Source organism: Athene cunicularia, assembly GCF_003259725.1.
Source record: "Athene cunicularia isolate RWA chromosome 4 unlocalized genomic scaffold, athCun1 chr4_part3, whole genome shotgun sequence".
In the NCBI taxonomy this organism is placed as follows: Eukaryota; Metazoa; Chordata; class Aves; order Strigiformes; family Strigidae; genus Athene; species Athene cunicularia.
This window is the reverse complement of record NW_020799100.1, coordinates 13,580,446-13,595,826: the sequence shown is the minus strand read 5'-3', so window position 1 is coordinate 13,595,826 and position 15,381 is coordinate 13,580,446. Positions and strand designations below refer to the sequence as shown.

General features: G+C 42.1%; 2 protein-coding genes across 14 annotated transcripts in view; one reads left to right on the top strand and one right to left on the bottom strand.

Annotated features, from left to right (window-relative positions):
• Positions 1-591, top strand: part of IL13RA2 (interleukin 13 receptor subunit alpha 2) — a 32,458-nt gene extending 31,867 nt beyond the window's left edge. For 2 of the 4 annotated variants that reach the window (XM_026848407.1, XM_026848408.1), the window contains exon 10: positions 200-467. In XM_026848407.1, the coding sequence (XP_026704208.1) occupies positions 200-374 (175 nt within the window). In that variant the 3' untranslated portion in view covers positions 375-467. The other 2 variants (XM_026848409.1, XM_026848410.1) reach the window with 2 other exon arrangements.
• Positions 592-1,830: 1,239 nt separating this feature from the next.
• HTR2C (5-hydroxytryptamine receptor 2C) overlaps positions 1,831-15,381 on the bottom strand; it is a 242,885-nt gene continuing 229,334 nt past the window's right edge. For 9 of the 10 annotated variants that reach the window (XM_026848397.1, XM_026848405.1, XM_026848401.1 and 6 more), the window contains one exon: positions 1,836-5,562. In XM_026848397.1, coding sequence (XP_026704198.1) covers positions 4,730-5,562 — 833 coding nt within the window. In that variant the 3' untranslated portion in view covers positions 1,836-4,729. Of the gene's footprint in view, positions 5,563-15,381 lie in introns of all 10 variants that reach the window. The other variant, XM_026848406.1, reaches the window with a different exon arrangement.

Here is a 15,381-nt window from a genome sequence, read left to right as displayed (position 1 = left end):
TCACAGGTTTCCTCCCCAGCTGTTCAGCTATTCCCCGTTTTTTCAAGGGAAGACTGAAGCGTGATGACATCTCCTGTTGCTTTCTGGGGGCTCTGGGATGTGTGTGTTCATGTGTGGAGATGTGTGCGTGCATCTGTCCATCTCTGTTCTTCTGCTGCACCTGCCCAAGGCTTCGTGGTCTTTGTATGCTGTTTCCCAGGAAGAAGTTTCCGATGGTTTTTCCGCCCCAGTCTGAAATGGAGACAAAACCAAGTGCGGTTCTTGGCTTAGCATGTAGCTATCCTCATGATAACATGACCCAGGGAGGAATCCCATCCAAGAGACATCTGCATCTTTATCACATGACGGATGCTGCTTTTGGAATGCCAGATTAGCATAATTTGTCTGTAAGTACCTCAGACACCCTTCATTAGATCAAAACTAAACAATATTTCTGAAGAGATGGCTTATGGTTTGCTCTTTTTCTTTAAAATGGTTTTCCTTTGGAATTTGGGTCTCCATATCCAGAGCCTTTGTGGCTCCAGCACATCAGATGACTACGGTCAGCCTGCTGACTTGGAAAGGAAGAGCACTGGCATCATTCCCCGCCAGTGATGGACGGGGGTTATAGGGTTGTCCAAAAGAAAAGCCACTGATGGTTGACATGAGCATCTCTATTGAGAAAAAACCACTAACCACACTGTTCATATTGACTACCCATTCATCACCTAACATTAGCATCTTTAAATTATCACTGAGATAAAAACTATTGCTGACTCTGAAGTAATTAAAAAAAGGAGAGTGATGCTAGGGTGGGATGCCTTGAGGCTCCTCGGCATTGGCTCTGAACTGTATCACCTCCAAAATGCCACAGCCTCTGGGTAGCTGCTCCTACCTTCCGTGAGAACAGGACTGAAGGAGCAGGCCCTCGGAGGGCCTCAGAGGTCCGTCCCCAAAGCCACCACCTCTGACTCCATGGATGTTACACCCCAGACTTGGCTGTGTGTGGCAACATGTCACAGGTATAGACGAGCCAGCTCAGGTCTGAAAACCACGTTGCTCAGCCACAAGGTTTTGGGCCCGAGCAAGTGTGGCCAGCCTTGCTGCTGGCCCCTGCTGGGGAAGGCTGCAAGCCCCTACACCTCAGGAAGGTGCTAGTTGAGGGGCTGACCCCACGAGTGGATTCCCTGATGCAAATGAGTGGTCTGTTTGCCGGGTTGGACCCTCCTACGTGCAGGGTCAGCCTCGCAGGCAGCCCGCCTGCACATCTCCCATCTGGTTTGGGAAACAAAGCAACCAACATGCTTCAGCCTGCAGCACCATTTCCAAGGAACTGTTTTCACTTGTTTGGTCCAAACACAAAACACCACCACACACATTATTTGTAAGACAAAACCATACCTGAGCTGAGGTTTGAGGACTCAGACAAACCTTCCATTGGGTACTCCCACCAGGCAGCACCAGGGCAGGGCTTCTTGAGGCACCACCATGGTTAATGACTACAGTTCAGGAGAAGCAAAGCTGCTGTGGGGACAACCTGACTTTGGTTAAGTTGCAGAGAACTAAATCCATTCTTCAAATTGAGGCAATTGTAAAAATGTCATTTTTAACAGTTCTTCCTAGAAGGAGCAAGGAGAAGAGGGGGAATAGTTTACCACCACCTTTGTATTTAACAAGTTTTGGGGTTGAAAGCCTTGGGATATCTGCTGACACTAGTTTCTATGATTAAGTAACTGTGGGCCATACTTCAAGTGTGGGAGGAGAAATGAAAGTTATCCTCATCTTTTTTTTTTATTGTTTTGGTCAGGACATATTTTTCATTCACTTAGGAAAGATTTTAATTGGGGACAGATGAAAGAAAGAGAGGGCATGTTCATTTATTTATTTTCTGATAGTCCATGAAAAAAAATTAAGAGTGATTAAACCAACAAACTTTCTTTAATAAATTAATAGCAGCATCACAAAACCCTGATGTGAATGACCCAAAGGAAATTGGGTAAGTGACAGTATTTAACCATTCACAAAAATGTTATCACCCGCTGGCCAGGAGAGAACGCAGGCGCTGTAAGGCAGTCCCCTTGTCTGTTTATCTAAACAAGTGACATACATCAGAACGGGTCCAGCTGAGTAGCCACGGTCGACATATTTACAGTTCTGGTGTTGAATTTTTTAAAAACATTTATAAAAATTCTGTAAATTCTCTGTTCAATTCCCATTATTTACATCCAAATATAGTAGGTTCCCTTTTTGCCCATACAACAGAACTGGCAAGGGTAAGTCATGAATGCTCCTATGCAAAGACAATGCCTGTGTGTGGACTTATACCAAGTTCAAGGATGCTGTGAAAAACGAGCTATTCACACATGACCCATTCACACGTGCTAGAAGCTACTGTAATTCAACTTATTGCTAAATGCTTTCAAAGTCTGTGGTTGGCTTTAAAATATATATATATGTATATATATATATGTACACACTCACACGCATTTATACACAAACATATACATATGGTATGAAATCACCAAAGGAAAAAAAGAACTTAAAAAGCAATGTACTCTTTCTGATTTTTTCTGTACTGTTTGAGACAATCAAATCTGACTCACTGAAGGCACAAGTTTGTGTCTCTGGCCAGTCTTTTTCCTACTGATTACCAGACCTTCTGGAGAAGCAAGTGGATTCCCAAGCGTTCAAACCCATGGCAGTATCAGCAGGCTGGCACATGGTGCATCTCTGCTGCCTTCTGCAAGCAGTAAGCTCAGCTCTGCACTGGGATACCTTGCCTGCCTGCATCGAAGTACTATGGATTTCTTTTAGGAGAGGATGAGGGAGAAGAGAGGACCATCACCTTCAACGCATCAAGCTGGGAGCAACCCAGCAGCAGATGCAACCCGTATGTTGTGTTTTGGTAGTGGCCTCAACAAGGTTGTTGCTGTACCCAGCAATACAACAGCACAATGTTACACTAACACTAGCAGAATTTTCCATTTCTTTTACAAGTTAATTTTGGTGGGATGAACACAGCAAATTTAAATATAATCAGTTTGTGTTAGTAAAATGCAATTTATCCATGCCATGCTTTTCTGTTCTGAGGATTTTTATAGCCAGAGGCTGTCAGCGATGCATCCATGTTAGATGGCACCGCAGCATTTGTGTGTTAGTTACTGAAGATGAAAAAAACCTTATGGGTGATATCTGGCATTAGACCATACCCTACATAAGGAAATGAATGAGAGGCATCAACCCAGAGGCACAGTGCCAGAAAGACACAATGCCTTGGAAGACTTGTCTACACAGGAACACAGTGGAAAATGGATTCAAATTATACATGGTGTGAATTAAAAGCAGATTACTTAAACTGCATTAAATCCCAATATGGATGCTTTCATTGAGATGTAAGTGGTGTTAATAGGATATACTATAATTTACTTCGGAGTGAAATGGAATAAATCAAATGTTAAAATTAATCCAGACTAATCTTCCACATAGACTACCTCCAGGTCTGCTTCCTTTCTGTCATCATTTGCTTTTGAACCGTGTCACCAGCAAATGATTCCAGTCAGATACTCTGTCCGGCTCTGCCCACCCCCTCCTGAGATAGGAGAAACGAGCAGGGACCCTCATTTATGCCCCTCTCCCAGTATCCTGCATCTCCCAGCCTGACCCCAACCAGCACCACACACGCAGCAGCTTCTGCTCTACACCCAAAGCAGTGCTTCATCACCAGCACTGCATGTCCCAGGATGCTGAAAAATAAAAATAAATGCTAAACAAGCTAAGGATTAAATAATAGACAGGGACCGAGAAGTCAAGAGCTCTTACAAAGCCAGAGCGCTCTTCTCCAGGTCAACCAAAGACCCTGATCATCCAAGCAGTCTGTGAAGGCAGTGCCATCCACACTGAGCACGGCTTGCTCCACCCCAGAGCTGATGATTACCTACAAGAGCAAAGGAGCACTTTTTATAAATCTGAGGCCCTCCATTTATAAAATGGTTGAAGCAGATAACGGGTGTTCCTTCTGTTTCTCATGTTTCTTCTCCAAGTGTGCAAGTGATCCCAGCCAGGATGACAAAGCCACAGCAGATCTGCATTCCCTACCTTCCTTAGGGGAGCTGAAGCCTCCTGGGGAATGGGAAGAAAACCACAGGATTGGCAAGGGAGTCAAAATTTAACTGAGGTCCCTTGAAGAGCAAGTTTGCCCCAGTATGGCAGCGAGCCACTGCCCGTGACAGGACGTGTCTGGCCAGGTGCCTGCACAGCCGCCACACTTTCATGATGTCTCTCTGCCAGGTTTCTGTACAATCTTTACACGGCACAAATAGGGGTGAGGATTTAAAGTATATATTTACTGTCAACTTGAAAAAGAAAGTTATACTGACCAAGTCTAATAGCATGTATTTGATATATAACTATTAACGTGCCATTCTGGACTCCAGCAAATGCCACCTGAGATAAATATTCAGCATTTTTGTTCATGCACTGGAAGAAGAATTCAAACATTTTGTCCATGACATATGCAAAGTAACTAATAGTTCTGATCTAGTATTAACAGTAAATATAGAACCTTAAACTTCACTGAAGTATATTAATATATATGATTTTAAGTACTGGACTGGAAAGACAACTTTTTTCATAAAAAAAAAAGCTTTGTTCAGAATGCAATATTTACATTGTCCTTTGACCAACACTTACATTTTTACACAACATATTTTGGCTACAGATACACCGTAGCAAAAGGCTGTGTGAGCCACCTTTACACACAGCTCACTCTTTCGCTTACAACATTACAGCTGTTTATGGAGAGCTCTGAAGTCCCTGGTTGCATTTCAAGGCCCTCCTCAGCTTCATCTAGTTCCATGCTATTGAATTCATTGCCATTTCGATAACTAGTTAAAGTCAGATCTTTCCCATATAAAGCTGTTGAAGCAACATTCAGACACTGATTCTGCCGCAGTGCTGATTTTTTACTGGTCTTGTATTGGCAACGGATGTAATTGGAAAAAGCCCTGCGGTACGTTTTATTGAAGAGTGTGTATACGAGGGGATTAATCCCAGAGCAAACATACCCCACCCAAACAAACACATCAAGGAGTTCACTCAAGAGGTCTTTATCGCAGGCTTCCTTGCAGAGCACAGACATGACATTAGTGATGAAAAATGGGCACCACATGATGAGGAACAAAAAGAAGACGATGCCCAGGACCTTGGAGGCTCTTCGCTCGTTGTTGATGGACTGCATAGTTCCTTTCCGAAAAAGCACTGCCTCCTTATTTACAGGAGAGTTCAAGTGAGATGCCCCCTCATGATTGTGAAGCATTGAAATGTTTTCTGTGTTGTTTTCCTTCTTGAGGCAGTTTACACTGCTCCTCCTCTGCTTGGGCACCTCTCCACACATGAACACCGTTGCCTGCCTTTGCAGCACCTGGACAGTCAGGCAATACGTGATCACCATGATGATGAGAGGGATGAAGAACGCCATGAAGGACCCAATGAGGACGAAGTTCTCATCGTTGAGGACACAGGTCCCATTTATGAACACCCTGGAGTCATCCTGCAAACCAATGACTGGAATGGGCATAGATATCCCTAAAAGAACAAGACCAAAAAAGAGAGTGTTACCTGGATGGACAGGGCTCCAAAGAGACAGCAGAGATGATGTAGGTCCTGCATGCATTCAGCCTACTGCCTAAAACTGTTCAAAAGAAGTTAATACTCCCAGATGGAAGGGAAAAACTCGAGTAACAACACTCCTGGTAGTGCAGCTCCAGGGCATAAACACCCTCTGCTGGGATCAGCTGCAGCTTTGCTGTGCTGCACAGCTGACACAGCAAATGCAGTGGAACTTCTTTATCAAGTTCTCTTTCTAGCTTTGAGATTTGTGGGTGTAGAGAAGACAGGCATTACCCCGCTCTGTTCCAGCTGGCCACTCCATGCCTGCTAGTTTGGGGTCACTGACATAGGGTAGAGATAGGAGCAAATTTAAAAGATGAAAATAATCAAAATGCAAAAGAATTACAGCTATGAACATTTAAAAGCAAGTTTCTTAAAGTAAGAAATTAAAATAATCCTGATAGAAAAATGGCCACTTTTGTCATGGCATCAGAGACACATGGAAGAAAAGCTTCTGGCTCTGTGAGTCCTTATTGACTGCCTCAGTGCAAGCAGTGACCTCTGCAAGCTCTGCCTGCCTAGGCATTTCATTCACAAAGCAGTATGAAACTGAGAAGCACCACAGAGGCAGTCTTGCTTGAATTCTTAGAGAAGGCAATTACAAAGTCAAATGAAAAGGCTGCAGCACTCATCTGCCTGATTCCTATCACTCTATTTTGAATACAGGGCTAAAAACTGGAACAACAGACAGTGTGAGAGTAGAAAAGGTGTAGCTAAAATGGTAATCACATTGACATGACAGTCTGAAATCAGAACCCCAGCTACACACACACTCTGGCTGAAAGGAAGGAAAACTAAATGACTCAATTATAATAATAACCGGAGCACAGCTTCCAACTACTCCTAAGCACTAAGCAGACTAATAAGCCTCCGGAATCACTGCACTTGCCAAGACAATTTCTCTTGTATCCTAGTGGCAGAGCACTTTTTACAGTTGTGGACTTAATGACAGACAAGTGACATAAAGAACATTTTGGATCCCTTTTCCTTTTCAGCATCACCCAGCACAGCTTGTTTGTCCAAGATTTCAGGACATCAGGCCTTTCTGAGGCAGAAACAGAAGTCCTGCATGGAGAGTCTCTGCAGACAGCTGTGTCCGTGCTGTCTGGCACATGGGCAGAGCGGAGAGCACGCCAACCCTGGAGCATGACTGTCCAGGACTGCACACAGCAGCCCACGCCCACAGCTAGCCGCTGGCTTGTCCCTCACAGAATGAAGGAATGAAAGCATTTTGAATAGCTTTAATTCAGATACATTTACTTAATGTCCTCCAACACTTTTTCTTCTAAGGAATATATATCTATACACCTGCTCTATTCCACCTTCTGAAAGTCATCAGTAGTTTACTGTGGATACAAAAAGAAGGAATGCAGGACTCATGCCAGAGTACTGGTTCTCACGCGAATATTTTTCATGTGTGCCGAGATGCAAACTTTGTCACTTGATCTGTGGAGCTCAGTTACACACCAGGACAGACCTGAAACCTTCCAAAGAAATCTGTCTAGACACAGCCAAAACCAACAAAAGCAACAACATATTTTGGAATACCACAACCTATGGTACATGAGAACATGGAAAAGACATTGTGGGCCAGATATCGTTAGACCATCATGGGTTAATCTAGCCTTGTTCTCCTATCTTTGGCAGATACCAGAAGTTTAGGGCCATAGTACAAAATGAGGCAGCTGTCAGCATTACAGCTTAGAAAATTCCACAGCAAGAAGTTGCATCCACATCTCATTTTTAAAATAACCTTTGAGAGACCTATCTTCTGTGAATTCTTGATCTCATTTATAACTCCACAATACTCAGCGGTGTTCAGATCCACGATCTATGTTTATCATGTGAACAAAGTATTTCTTGCTCATTTTAAATTTGCTGCTTGATAATTTCTTTTGACTCCTCTCAGTTCCTCTACCGTGAGAAATGGTGAATAATCACTCTCCGGTCACCTTTTCCACCTTCTCAGTGATATTGTAGACCTTTATCGTCCCTACTGTCTGACACCTCTTCTGGAACTGAAAAATGCTATTCTATTTACTCTCTCTCCTCATGCCAAACACATTTTATGCCTTTCATTATCTTTCTCTATTTCTTTTCAAATTCCTCTCTGTCCTTTTAAAGAAGGGAAAAAACCTGCCCATTCTAGCAGTTAGAGAGCAACAGAATGTCTTTTGTTCTCTTACTACTGGCTGCCCATGAGCACTCACTCTGCAGACACGTCTGTGGGGTTGACCATGCCCTTCCTTATCTGCTTCATCCAAGAAATAACCAATGCTGAGGCCACTGTTGTGCCTGGATTGTTTTTTTTTGATTGCTGTGAATAGCACAGGTCCTAGAACTAATCCTGTGGGACACTGAATTTCTAAACAGGAGTAACATGCTGAAAGATATTAATCAGCAAATTTTCCCCATTCCAGCTAAGTGTTTTCCAGGATTTTGGAGAATACATCTGCAATTTGTCATTACCATAAAATTACAATTTGCCAGTAATCTAGTGAAGGAATTTCTTCTGAAAAGTAATGATTATAAATGCCTTCTGTGACTGTAACATGTGTTTCCTTACCCCAAGTGATAGTTCCAGGATTTAGACATCTTTCTCTCTACATGCTAAGGTTTATCAGTTTACCCTTGGCAAGGCAATGGCCTCCTTTCTGATAGTTAACCCGTTACATTTCCTGTGCCACATCCCTGTGCCTGCAATAACCTTCATCCCATCAAGCCACTGACTCTATTGTTAAAGGCATCTTTCTGTAATGCCTCAGCTCCATCAAACCACAGACATTTGGGAAGTGGTAGGAGGTGACAGAGCAGTCTTTACACAAAGAAGAAATCTAAATTAGATCAATAGAATTACACTGGGATTATATTTGCATGGATAATTTTATATTTTAGAGCCCTGTGTAACACATATCCTTTGAAATTAAACTCCAAAATAAATAAAGGTTCATTCATTAAGTAGTCATCATTGAATTTAGTTTTATTGCTTTAGCCAAGGGACACGAGATGAGGTTTTGGGATATCTTCATGGCCACACACATAAAGTACATTTGAGAAGAATAATAATCTAGTTCTGGGATAGGATGAACATACAAATCAAGAGCACTGATGGCAGCCTAAAATTCTGCATGATCATGAGATACCTCAGTATTCATGACAGGGAACGAGGAGGTAACTGCTCTAATGAAAAAGCATCCCTCAGCTCTCTCATAACAAAGTGGGATTTCAAACTGAGAAAGCACAGAAGAGAGAGAACACCAGGTTCTTGTTTGCTCTTTCCTCTAATCCGGGAAAATCCCATCGTTAACAGCAGTAGAAAGAAAGATGCCTTCGGAGGAGCTGCCAACACACGTTCATTCAGCTGTCAGCTAGCCTACAGCACTGCTGAATGGGCAGCATTACCCTAATCTCAAATGCTTTCTTCCACCCCAGATTTCTCCTTTGTAACTCGTTCTTTAATGTGAGATTTATCACTGATCCATTCCATAATCCAGCCCTAAAGGGAACTGTTACACAAATTGGGCAACAGGGACTAACTCTATATGCCACATCAGTAGTGAGAAGTGAAGTGTGGAAGGTCTCAGGCACCCCAGAGGGTCGTCCTTCATGGGGGATTACAGCAAAATTGCTACTCCACAACCCCAAAAGCACAAATACTTTCTTGCAGACACAGCTCACACCCTGGCCCTGATTACAACAGGGCTACCCTGATCAGTATGTGCTGTGCTTACCACTAAGCATTCTCATGGTGCCCGAACATGGGTAAACACGAACGTCTGCCTTGAGTTCAGCTGTTTCAACAAGCACACAGAAGGCATTCAACTCCACTCGACTCAAGCAACCCACACTACTAACACTGCAGGTGTAATTGTTCATAATTAAAGAACTAAGGTCAGCTGGTCACAGAAAGCCAAACTCACTACACAGACAGTGAGTGCCAACCCACGCAAAAGGCTCTGAAGCCTACTACTGTCCAGCCTTACTGCTGTTCAGTTCTCCAATCCTCAGTGCAGTGTTTTGTGAGATTTTGCACACAAGATGATGCACTCTTCATCAACAAACATCAGGCTGATTTAGTGATCTGAGGTCTCCAGCCTCAGAGGCACTTTCCAGTTGTGTCAAATAATCCTTTCTAATTAAGGCAGCAGCAAATTCCCAAAGTGAGGTGGCATTGTTCCAAAAACTTGCAAGGTAAAAATTTTTCAAGCTTATTGAGTATTGGTTTGCTCTTCAGAGCAAACTTGGTCCTCTTGCTTGATGTTTGAGCAGTGCCTAGGGCAACTGGTTTCGCCCCAGTAAGAAGAGACAACCAGCCACCACCAGCCAGCAAGCCATGAACCGAGTCCCTGCTAGACTCAACACTGGGAACTCTATGCATCCTTCTGCCAGGCAGCAGCTTAAGCAGTACATCCCTTTTCACCACATCAGTTCATAAGGAGAAGATAAATGTGATTTTTCCTCTTCTCCCTTCCTTTAGTTTCAGTCTGACAGAACAGTGGGAAGTAAGACAGAGAGATCCTCCAGATTACAAATCCAACTACAGTTGTTGTCCTAACTGCTTCTTGTGAGCTTTAAAGATGTTCTTAAGCCAGCAGAATTGTTCACCAAATGAGGCTGAGATGATGTTGTGGACACAGAGCAACAGATGCTCTTCACAGATTCTCAATTAATAAACAAACCCCAAAAGACTACAAGTACAGCTTTGTAAAACTTTTACTAGCTTGCTCCAGAGAAAAATCTGGCTAAAAGGTCCAAATTGACATTCACAGAATTTAGACTTAAGTGAAAAACAATAATGTTTTTGTGTTTAATAGCTTGTTTTCTTCTGTGAAAGCCCATGAGACTGATAGAGATTACTGGAAAGATGGAGTCTTTGGTGGTTATTTCCACTAAGAAAGGAAGTAATTTCCATTCTTTTTCACAACATTCTTATACAAGAAGATATTTCATTTCCTCCTGGGACAACAACCTCACTAAGGAAAAGAGGCCTGCGTATAGGCTTACTCTGTCTTTCCATGTGTGGGATTCTCAGGGCTGAACATATTTTGCTGCATGTACATGAGCTTGGGAATGGCAGTGGCCACCTCTCCTGGTGTCAGCACTGGATTCAAAGTCCACTGTGATCCATGGCACAAGCTCTGCTGATGCAGGTGGGCTTTGAACATCACTACCATCCTTCTGGCATTTATACACAATATATATATAAAAAAAAAAAAAGGCAGAGAAAAAGCTGCATGCTAAGCAAGCCTATGGATGCCACAGAAGCAGTCTATGCTGCAAAACCAAGAACACTGCTGTCCATACAGAACACTGCATGCTTAAATCATATTTATTATTATACAAAATAAATCTGGGTTACAGCTTTAAAAGACATTCACCTGAATGTTAGCAGCTGCTGTAACTATGCATTAGCATTAAAGTCTGTTAGAGGAAATAGGAACTAAGTCCCCTAAACCCTCTCAGAAAAGGCAAAAGAACTAAAACAAATCTGTTTGGTTTTTTAACAGAAGTGTCTCACAAAGTGCCTACACATTTCTCTAATGACTACAGACAATGAGAAGTAAACCCCAACAGACAGTACCCTCCTGACTTGCATTGTGAAAGAAAGGCAACAGTTTCAGGAAGCAAAGCTCTTCAGAGGCAAATTGAAGAACGTGGGCTTTTTAAGTGTTCAAAACAACAAAAATTCCACATTATTCCCCATATATCAGCAGACTAACTGCAGTGCATTTCATGTGATAATACAACAACAATACACCTTCAGGGCTGGATTAGGTCTTGGTTTATCTAACCGCTCTAATAAAACAACAGTGCCAGCCTTGTATTGGTTTAAAGTCAAAGATAAAAGAGGGCTGAACTTTGAAGGATCTCTCTGCCCGCAATGAACACAACTGCAAACAGATGAATGTAATTACTGACTGTGCCTGAACAAGTTGCTGACCTTTACTTAAACCTTGTGAGAGCACTGAACAACCCAAGCCCAGATGGAAAACCAGGGAACACCAGTAAAAGACAGAAGAAATAAATTATTTTCCCACCTGCCCTTCTATTTTGTTAAATTACTTCTTACGGTCTGCTCGGTCATGATTTTCCAATGGTGTAACTGAACAAAGCCCCCTTTGTTCAAATTTGGGGTTTGGGCTCCGACTCCGGCTCACAGCTCTGCTACCAGGGCTGGGCTTCCCCAGGAAATCAGTGATGCCTGAACTGGTGCCCAGTAACACTAACCTCAAAAACAACCGACACTGGTATCTCCCTTGCACCTGGGAACAGATATGGTGGGATGGTCAATCCATCTTCTGTGCAAAACACTTCACAGGCTATCACCATCTGCTGCTGTCCCAGGAAAGCATTTCACTGATGTATGATGACAAAATCAAACCAATCCAGGCAACATGCCTGAAATACCAAGGTAGTTCCCTTGCTACGAACTCATCTTGCTATCAACTATGATCTCCCTCACCCTGATAACTCTTGCTGATGTGCTAGGGAGATCAATGCCCCTCTTGAGAATCACAGTACAAACACCCAGGCAAAAGAATGTCTTTAGAGAAAATAACCTTGTAGTCAATTCAAATGAATGGGAAATAGAGGCAGACAAAGCCTTAGTGTCAAGCTCTAGGCCATAAAGCAAGGGTTTCTGTCTCACCCATGACCAGAAGATAGACCTGAAGAAGTTTTATGAGCACAAACCTGCTCTACTGCTCCACCAGAAGCAAGTAGTAGCCTGGATTGCAATGCTAATGCCACCTCTGTGCTCCCTTGAGGTTAACAAAAACTATCAGAATCGCTACCACCGCAGCACCTCTGCCTACAGAAATCATCAACTACAACCCTCATGCTCATGAGAGAAGAATTTCAGTCATACATACACTATCAGACATTTAACGTCAAACATAAACAGGAAAAAATACAATTATACATTTTTTTTCCCAAATCTGAAGAGAAACTAATGTTACCTTCTCTTAGGCTTTACTAACATGAAACTATTTTTCTCAGCAATACTATTACTGTCCTTCTACCAAAGAACTGCTTGTAGTCAGGGCACTGTTCAGGAGGTGAAGGGTGCCTGTCTAACCTTTGCTTTGCCAGTGCTAGTCGTCTTAACACTGCTTCCTCATCTCCAAATGATGAGCCACAAATAGAACCAACCTGCTTGGTGGGAAAAGCTTGAGCAAAACCCAGGTACCCTGTTTTGACCTTCTATTTGTTGCTTTCTCCATTAGCAGTGGTTTTGCTGTTTTTGTTTGGTTTGGTTTTCTGGTTGTTTTTTTTTTCCATGAAATGTGTCAAAAGGTTTGTTTGCTGACCAGGGCCTGAAGCTTGCAAAGAAATTCCTGTGTGTATGCTCCTATCCCAGAGCACATTCTCTCAGGAGTGAGTACTGCCCAGCCCAAAACAGAGGGTGCTCGGGAGCAAACATGGGAACAAAGAAATGCCTTGCTGAACAAGCCAGTCACTGATCCTAGATACGCATGTGTGAGCAGAAATACAAACTAAAACCACAAACATGCTCTGAAGCCATGACCTGAGGGAGGCTGCGTGACTTAACTGCTGTCCCCCTTTACCTCCATGAACCACCTGCTTTTAGCCTGTAAGGAGATTACAATTCCTTTTAATATCAGTGGTGCCATTCCAAACATGTTCTTCAAACAGAGTACCATTTCTCACTGGGATTAACCCCAGTGAGATAGGAGAAGGCTTAACTGATACCTGGAGGGTCTTTAAGGACAGCTTGGATGCATGGGTCTGCTCAGCCTGTGTGAGAGGGGAACACTCAGGGCAGAAGCGAAAAAATGTCAGACATAAATTCATTTAATCCAAGATGAGCATTTAGTGGTCCTTGCAGCACACGTCTTTCATACTTCTATAAACAGATCTCCTCAATAAAACAATGCAGTAGTATGAAAGTTAAATGGGGATGTAAAGTTCCTGTCTAAAGTTGAATGGTTTGTTAAATACACAAACGCAGGATATCTACCTGAAATCAAAATTATATCATTCATGAGTCGGAGAGAGAATGAAAAGAAAAAAGTCCAATTTTAACATGTATATCATGGTATTACCATAAATCAAAAGTGCATTTCCTTCTTTTGTTACAGATTCTGCTTTCAAACAAAAGACATGTGGGATCTGCTTATGGCACTGATATAAAGAGCAGAATTTGAAGGATGGCCTTATCTCAGTCGCTTATCAAGTAAATTGAATTTACACTGTTACTAAAGATGTAAAACTGTGAGCTGGGAAATTGGTAGCATGTGTAATTTTGGTGGTCTCTAGTGAATGACCAAACCTTGAACTTTCTGGGAAGCAGAAGAAAATCCCTTCTGCGGTAGCAGGCACACAGCTGGGCCACGAGGAGCTTCGGAATTAAAATGTTTTATTTATTTTGATATCAGAAGCACTGCGTGTGCACCATTCCACATCACTGAAGTTCTTCCATTCACATTTCTTTTATATTAATATTACCCAGTTCGCACTTTCTCCGTATTATACAGTGTGCATTTGGAGTTTGACTAGTTCCTCATCACTGCTGCCGAGAGCTGCATGGGGATCTCCTCCCTTGGCCAGGGTAGGGGGAGTTCTCAGAGAAGGATAGAGCCCAGTGAGATGGTTAAGTCCACAGGTTACTAACAAAAAGTTTTGCACTTGCAACTTTGCAAAGTCTGAAGTCTTGAAACAACATCAAGATTCTGCCAGAAAGACCACATCTATAATTTATTTTCATTTTCAATTTTATGGATATTTGTTACCTACATTTCTGTTTCCAGCCTCAGCACTGTGCTATCTATCACAAAACTCATTTTTACAAGTCCAGCACTTCAAAGCACCCATTTTTTCTCTAACACAAAAAGTCTTGCTCAGGTGACATTTGCTAAAACACAGGACAAGTGACTGTGTTGTACTTTAATCTGGAACAAAGAGGACTTTGGAAAAGACCCATTCATAAAGCAATTGTCAACAGACAGGAGGACTCTGTCATGTTCCCCTGCTTAAAAACCTAATCATAGGTTTAGGCTTGTGCAAACTGCCAAATTCATAGCTCAATGAGCAAAGAACTTCTATTATGTATTTTGCTGTCAGCATTAACATTTCAGGAAAATGGAATGCAAAAGATACTAAATTAAGATAAATTACATGTTTTTTACTTCCTATTTTAAATTCTTATTCAGAAACAGAATTCAGGATTCTTTACATGGAATGCATTTAAAAGTTTCTTCAGTCCAGCTGAAGCAGGATTTAGGAAATGCAAACTGAGCATCCTGCACTTAAGTGCTGCTTTGAATTTGGTATGTACAGAAATGAACAAATTCTTTTGTGATACTTAATACTGAAAGGAGAATGATTTTACTTAACCCGTTTCATCCTCTTGAAAATTGTATGGGATTTTATCAGGCCTTTCCAAGTAACAAGCAGGTAAGAACCAGAAGGGAGCAACAATACACTTGAGTTCTTCTCTTTCATTCCATATTCAGTTTATTCCTGTGTCTGTTATATTCCTGAATTCATTTATGAAGTAAAAACAGTTATGCTAAAATAAGCTAGATACATACCAAGAGTAATTTTCTTTCTCCGTTTAATGCAACCTTCTGGAGAAAGCCCAAGTAAATGGGTAAACCCTATCACATGCACTGGGGAGGGTGGAAATCCAACAGCATTTCAGTGACCTGAACAGACTCTCTGGGGAATATCGATTCTGCCTGTATCTTCAAAAAAAAAAAAAAAAAAAAAAAA